The 7,500-nt window shown below is 36.2% G+C and overlaps 1 protein-coding gene across 2 annotated transcripts in view; it reads left to right on the top strand.

Moving 5' to 3' along the window:
• The first annotated feature begins 74 nt into the window (after nt 1-74).
• The window catches only part of raptor (regulatory associated protein of MTOR complex 1), a 48,200-nt gene continuing 40,774 nt past the window's right edge, over nt 75-7,500 (top strand). For both annotated transcript variants that reach the window (XM_070122912.1, XM_070122911.1), the window contains exon 1: nt 75-337. In XM_070122912.1, the coding sequence (XP_069979013.1) occupies nt 197-337 (141 nt within the window). In that variant the 5' untranslated portion in view covers nt 75-196. The remainder of the gene's footprint in view (nt 338-7,500) is intronic.

The raw sequence follows: 7,500 nt of genomic DNA, 5'->3' as shown, positions 1-7,500 counted from the left end.
GTTCAATACTTTTTCTCGAGTTATTACTGAAAATTTCCTAAAGCGTATACAAATGCTTTAGTCATGTAGTGCACGGCAGCAGGATGTAAACAGTAGCGTGCTCGCCTCCATGGATCAAGTACGCAGAAAGTGTTGAGGGTTTGATGAATTCCTATGTTGTGAGAACTAAGGTGTTACAAGCCTCCGGTTAGTCGAGATGGTTGAAACTATGGAGGTGTCAAGGTTATCAGGAGGAGAAGAAGATGAGGAACCCATAACTGTGCTGACAGAGGCCCGTCACCTGGAGACAATCACGGCTCCCAACACGGCAGCACACTCATGGAGACTGAAGGAACGAGTAAGGATGAATGATTTTGCAAAGTCTCTATGTTAGTTTATTTTTATTTTAGGGGAGTAGTTCTAGAGTGATGGTAGTTGATGTGCCATTTGGAAGAAAGAGAGGGTTTTATCACTGACAATAAGTTGCAATGTGTTGCTGAAATCTCACAAGGGTAAGTTTGCAGTAGTTGCCAAGTGTCCTTACAAGGTAGACAGTACATGGAAATAATGAATGATTGAAATCAGAGTCACTGTTCATCTGTTACATGACGTGGCAACTGCTGGAAGACATCCCCTACTAGCACTGTCATCCATAGGTATTCCCTTTATACTTCACTCAGTTGTAACTATAAACAGCATTTTTGAACTTTCCCACAAAATTTCCATGTATGTAGATATGGTTATTGTGAAGGAAATGAAGCTTGACAATCATAAATGAGTTTGAGATAAATAAATGTAAAAGCATATTTTTATTGTTCCCAAATGACAGTGTTGGCATCAATGGTTAGGTTATGTTGCCTAACCCAATGCTGCAGGGCAAAAAATTTTGGCAAGTGAACATGATAACGGGATAGTTGGCGCGCATCGAGAGTTTCCCCTGTTAGCGCCCGGCTCATTTGGTAGTTTGAGAGCGACATTTGGCGCCCACAAGCTTTAATTTGTTATAATTTATAAAAATATTAAAATTTGAGTATTTATCCTTCATTGTAGGTGCTATTGCTTAAAATCTTTACCATATACATGAAGCCACTAGTATCGGAGAAAAACAAACTCCATCCAATGAAGCAATGGCGTGGGAATGGTCATGATACGATGCCTTCCGTATTTCGGTCCACAACAGCCATGGCATGTATGTACATGCCACCCGGTGGTTAGTGGTTAATCCTTTGGTTGTGAATGGCATAATATATTGTAATGATTGTGGTGGACCAAGTTGGAAGTGGAACTGCATCATGACATACCATGTGCCATCAGCTTATGAGAGGGAGCTTGTCTCTCTCTGAGAGTAGCAATACCTTTTTTTGTGTGTGTGTTTGTGTGTCACCATTAGATACAGGCACTTAAAATGAAGGGAAACCTCAACTTTTTTTATGAAATATAATTATAACCTATTCAGTGGCTAATGCTGTGCATAAAGTAATGAATAAGCTCTGCACTAAAGGAAAATGCTGATGTGTGCCACCAACCTGCATTCCTAGCTACTAGGCAAGTTATAGCACTGAAAATAATATTTTGCTGATAATGTCAATGATTTGAGGGAGCCAAGCCCCCTACATCAGTTCTGTTAGTAAATGATATTAGGATTTTATGAGAGCAACCAAAGTGTCAACTGATGGCTGCCATGAAAATTCAAGTGATTCCATAGCATCCACATCTACAGCACTCCAGCAAAGGCAAGCAAACCTTTACAATGTATATTCTAACAAGATTCAGCTTGGATTGGTTCCTTATTTGATGATGAATCTCCATGAAGGTTTACAAGCTTTATCTTGCCAGAGTTATGTACTGGAGGTTGTTGACCTTACCCAGAGTACAGGTGGAGGTCATTTTCATTACTTGTATTTCTTCTTCTTCTTCAATGTTTTAATCCTTAGTGGGATCGGCCATTTGAATACACTGCCTCTAATTTGGTCTGTCCTGTACTATCTCTCATTTGCAACATATCATCCATCATATAGGGGGAAGCTGGGATTTTATGGTTGCATGCTCTTTCTATCACCAGCCATATATCAGATGTGGGCTATAGGCAGCTGAAGTGAAGTTCCTTGCCTGAGGGAACAACATGCTGGCCATGACTCGAACCCTCACTTGTCATTGTACCATTATAATTGTTACTAATCCATTTCTATAGTTGGTCAGCACAGACTAAAACAGATCTGAGTGATCAGTACATGTCATAGGCAACCCATGATTAACAAGATTATTAGTATAGGCACCACTAAATGTTCCTCTGACCTCTTAGTTATGATGACTCCCTCATCTGTAAGCCAGATTTTCCGTACAGGTGCATATCACAGTTACAAAGTTTTCACAAAATCTACTTTTTTCACGTACACACATTTCACTTTATTAGCATGCTCTGATAGCATACCTATTAAATGAAACATACTTCAAGGCACATATTTGCTAAATTATATATGTATATAAATATTATAATTGTGTCTGTGTTCTTTACTTCTTATAAAAGTTTGGATATAATAACAGTGCATGACAACCAGGCTTTCATGGTAAAGTGTGGATAGTATTTGTTACCCTGTTGAAATCTGAGACACTTTTATATGGCATTTCATGCAGAAATCAAAAGCTAAGATGTGTAACTGATAATGGAGAAGATTACATTTTTTTTTCTAATTAGTTCATCATGTTTACAGAGTGTGGACTAGTATTAGTTATAGGAAGTAATTGCAAAATGTCAAATAGTTTGTGATTATCAGTGTCTGTTTTTCCAAATATATGTATTTTATGTATGCTTTTGATATCATGGTATTATTTAATGTACTCTAACAATTCCTATTTAATTCTTTACAGTAACCTTTGGCTTCTGTACTTTTTTGTCACTTTTTTTTTAATGTGGAAGACCGCAAAAAATGTTTTGTTTACTGTGTTTTGCTAATTATAGTCTATTTTTAAAACTATTGGGGTTGTGTAGAAGTAAACATTGGTAACCATAACCATGTAATATTGAACTCATCAAGTCTCCCAAGTGTTGAAAAAAGTACTGTTAGATACAAAGCAATTCAGATTATTGCTTTAACCAAAGAAAAGCTCAATGTTTCTTTATATAAAGGTGTGTGGTTTTCAGAGAGCAACTTATATTTTGAAGTACAGGTATCATTCTTTGATTTGTACAAACAAATAAAAGTTTTTTTTTTTATTTGCTGCAGCTAAATTGCATATCCCATTTGCTTTGGCTATGTTAATGAACGTGTACAGGGGGCTTGGCATTAAGTTGTGCATATGGTTAGGATGCATTGTATAACGACATGGGAGTCTGAGGGGTGAAGCTCCCTGGCTAGGGATTATTAAGCTAGAGTACATTGCTAGAGTACATTAAGCTAGAGTACAGCATGGGTCCAGGGAGCATTACCTATGTCTGGGGAGATAGGTGGGGTAACTTGGCCTATATAGTTAGGATACATCAACCACAGAAAGTTGCCACATCAGCCTGTAGACTTACAATAATGGCAGGCACATCTGTAAAGTTGCATTAGCTGATTTTGACTGAAATTTTAATTCTGATTTTAATGTAATTTGATTTACTTATATATTTATTTTGTAGGTTTTCATGCCTTTTCATGCTACATTCATTCTATTTCATCCTGTTTTACTGTACAATTTCCCTGATACACTTCATGCCTTCCCTTACTATGGAGACAATCATATCAAGATTGTAGGCTTTGGTTGTGATGGAAATAATCTTCAGATTCCCTTTCATCACACAAGAAATAATTTGATGTTATAGATATTTGTGAAGGCCCAATTGTCTTATACAAAAAAAAAAATATATATATATATATATACAACTTTATATATTTGAAAATGTTACAAATAGGGGAAGGTAAGTGAGAACAAGTGGAATGAGGTTTTAATAAATTTGAATATCTTCTGGTCAGTGATATCACTATCACACTGCCCATGTTCCAAGGCTTTTGGCCCACTTTCAGTATGATAAATGATAAACAGCATTTTTTGATGAAAATACAAAGCTGCTACATAATTAGTAGTCTAATAACTTCTACACAATAAAATGCATAGTGCAATATTTTTAGTATGAATACTGCATCATGCATGCACAAGCTCTTCCAAACAATACAATCCATACACCTGTAATCTGTCAGTGCACATCAAAGGACATATAAAATTTTCAGAGCACACATGCAAATAAGAAATTTGCTTCGGTAAATCACCCAAGTGGTTATTCCTTTAGTGTGAACCTGTCAGTGCCCTTTGTAACAGATTGACAAGGAGTGGCTTATGACCTTGACCCATCTGTGACAGGTCTCATTCATTTCTGTATGTGGAGGCAGCAACTGGTCCTATCAGTGATCATTTTGCTTGTTTAACACTTTCATTATCACAGACTTATTTCAGATGCCAGTCTTGGTAGATATGGCAGTTGTCCGACTATCAAAAGTCTTCCTAAAATATTCAGGGCATTATAATGTAGTTGTGCTTTACACAAAACCATTCATAAGATTTTGAAATTTCATAAGGAAAAAATTAACATATCAGTTTTTTCAATGAAGTATGACATTAATCGACCAACAAGGAAAATGGATGGCCTACTTAAATAAACAGGAAATTAAAAGGTAGAATATGCAGTGAGATTATATGCCTATTGTGACTATTGCTTTTGATAATGCAAAAAATAAATTTACAGAAAATAAATGATAAAACAAACCTCTGTATGGCTAATGTCAACCACGTGTCAAATCCCTTCAGTCTATTTACAGAGTATTGGCGTGGGAGGACTTTTGTTTAACCCCTATAACCTGGATGTTGTGACCATCACACCATGAAAAAAATTGGCTTGAGGGGTGGATGAGTTGTAACGAGTGCAAAAGGCTCATGGAGGTTGATTAAACTCATTTTTTACTTAGGAAGGGGCTTCTGCATTATTTCCATATATAAGTGAGTGTGGAATATACTGTCCATGAGCCATGAGTGGAAGAGTGCTGGCTCCATGGAGGATGGCATTTCCATGACCATACAGGATGTAATTGAATAGCATGAAAACTATGATATATGGCATTCTATGTTTTGGACACTTGCCAAAGTTTGTTATCTCTGTTATTTTAAGCTAAATGTAATGATGTTATACTTTTCGAGGAGGATCATATGTATGTAAACATATACACATAAAGTTTTAAAAAACTAATCATCCTCATTCAGTATGCCTACATCAACTTTTATATATAAAGGAATAAAATATATTAGTTACCCCTATCAAATCATTTTCTTTGATAATTGTCAGTAGTAACAGATTGCAATGAGAAATGAGTGTAGAGGTGGTGATTAGTCATTTGAACCCATTATCTTTACTAAGAAATGTATAAAAATATGCAGACGCCTAGTTGTGGTTTGATATTTGCGTCTTTATGGTACTTAAGACCTATGGTAACATCTAAACATGATATTTTTTATCGGAAATACACGAAACGGATGCGATAGCTTTTTCAACACTAACGAGTTCAAATTTCCATATAGATTTTATTTCAGAACTGGTATTACTTTGTACTATCATCTTCAATGTGAAATAATCGGTATCTCACTTATATCTCCAAAGTTCAAAAATCTAACTTTTAGGTATCCTCCGTATTGAATTGCCCTTTACAGCGGAAACAAGCAATTTCTATTCAAATAAAATTTACTAATGCTGTAATGTACCGACCATTGAGCAGTCTAACAGAAATATTTTAATCCTTACTTATACGGCTATTTTCAAACATTAGTGCTTCGTACTCAGTATACATACAGATTACTTCATAAGTACAACATATTACCAGGTAGTCTCAATGGAAACATATTTCATATGTAAAAGGACACAAAACATACATGTGTGTGTGTGTGTGTGTGTGTGTGTGTGTGTGTGTGTGTGTGTGTGTGTGTGTGTGTGTGTGTGTGTGTGTGTGTGTATGTGTGTGTGTGTGTGTGTGTGTGTGTGTGTGTGTGTGTGTGTGTGTGTGTGTCTATGTGTGTGTGTGTGTGTGTGTGCGTGCGTGCGTGCGTGTTTTAAAGACATATTTCATAAAATGTTTTGTCATAAATCACTGATATAATTTTTTTCTGATATTGGTATAAAAGTGTTCTTTGAAGATTCACAACTCACATCTATGCACAATGTCATAATCAAATGCCTTATGCATAATTGCAACAATCAAAAGTCCACATAGATGTACCTGGGCACTCATTAGTGGTGTGTCTCCCCAGGTGTTTAGCAGGTCTCGCATGTGCTGCCCGAGAACCATAGCTGGGCTTTAATAGTCGTTTGGTTTTTCCTCATTCATGCACCTATACAATACGCTAGCTAACTCAGTTTGACTCAGAAATTTTCAACCTCCGGGACAGTCCTCTTAAGGACAATCTGTTACCCTATCCATAAAGCAGATCAAATGTTAAATATAGACATTAGAAAATGGCAAAAAAAAAAAAAAAAAAAATGCTTATGCTGAAAAAGAGAACATAACATTGCAAAGGCAAGGCATAGAGTCATCACACACAAGTGTTCGCGTGTGACAAGCAGCACGCCCAACAGAGTGGTCACTCAAGTAAGCAGAATACCCATATTTTGGACCATGTGATGGCAGTGAAGCATCCAGATCCAATGAGTTAAGGAAGATATCTGTCTAATGAAAATGTCAGTTCCGATTTTTCCTAGAGATATTGAACCAGAGACTGCTCTGGATTCATTGTATATCCTGAAAAGTGAACATTCAAAATTGAGGAAGGGGAGAAACCAGTAAACTGGAGAGAGAGTTATTCATGTTTCTACACAGGCACAATTATTTGCCTAGAGTCTGATAATGCTACAAAAATTATTTTCCAAAAGGCAAAGAAATTCACGTATGTTTATTTCCTTTACTGCAAACAACTCATCATTGCCAATACATACTCTTATTGATGTGTATGCTATTTTGTTATGAAATTCAGCATTATTTTTATTAGATAATATTTTTTGTGTAAATTTTGTCCTAGATTTTTATTATTACTGATTATATTTTTACCATTCACACTTTACCATTAATTCCCTATTTAGCATGAAAAATCATGGCAACAGGTTTATTACTTGTAATGGCTTATAGCTTATGACAGTCAAGCCTTTTCATGTAAAATTCTATACAAATTTAAGCATTTGCTTGCTATACCTTCACATATGCCTCAAGGAATGCTGACACTTTTCCCCTTTATTATCATTACTGTCAGTGTCTGTAATGCATATACTTCACCTTTATCTGCTTGCTGCCTGTTTGGAGAAATGTTCATTTGTGGAATCCTCAGCTATCTGTTCCAGGTCTTCTTTATCATCTTTGCAATTATTGAACTACTTATTGCTCTGCGCTTGCTTGCTTCTCATCTTAAGCAGCCCTAGTATATCCCATGCTGTTGATAACTGTCTGACTATCCTGGAGAAGTCACACCAGGAAGCTCCACCTTTCATGGAAATTTGCATGTATATGAGCC

The sequence above is a fragment of the Penaeus vannamei genome, chromosome 6 (genome assembly GCF_042767895.1).
Source record: "Penaeus vannamei isolate JL-2024 chromosome 6, ASM4276789v1, whole genome shotgun sequence".
In the NCBI taxonomy this organism is placed as follows: Eukaryota; Metazoa; Arthropoda; class Malacostraca; order Decapoda; family Penaeidae; genus Penaeus; species Penaeus vannamei.
This window is presented reverse-complemented; position numbering and strand designations above follow the sequence as displayed.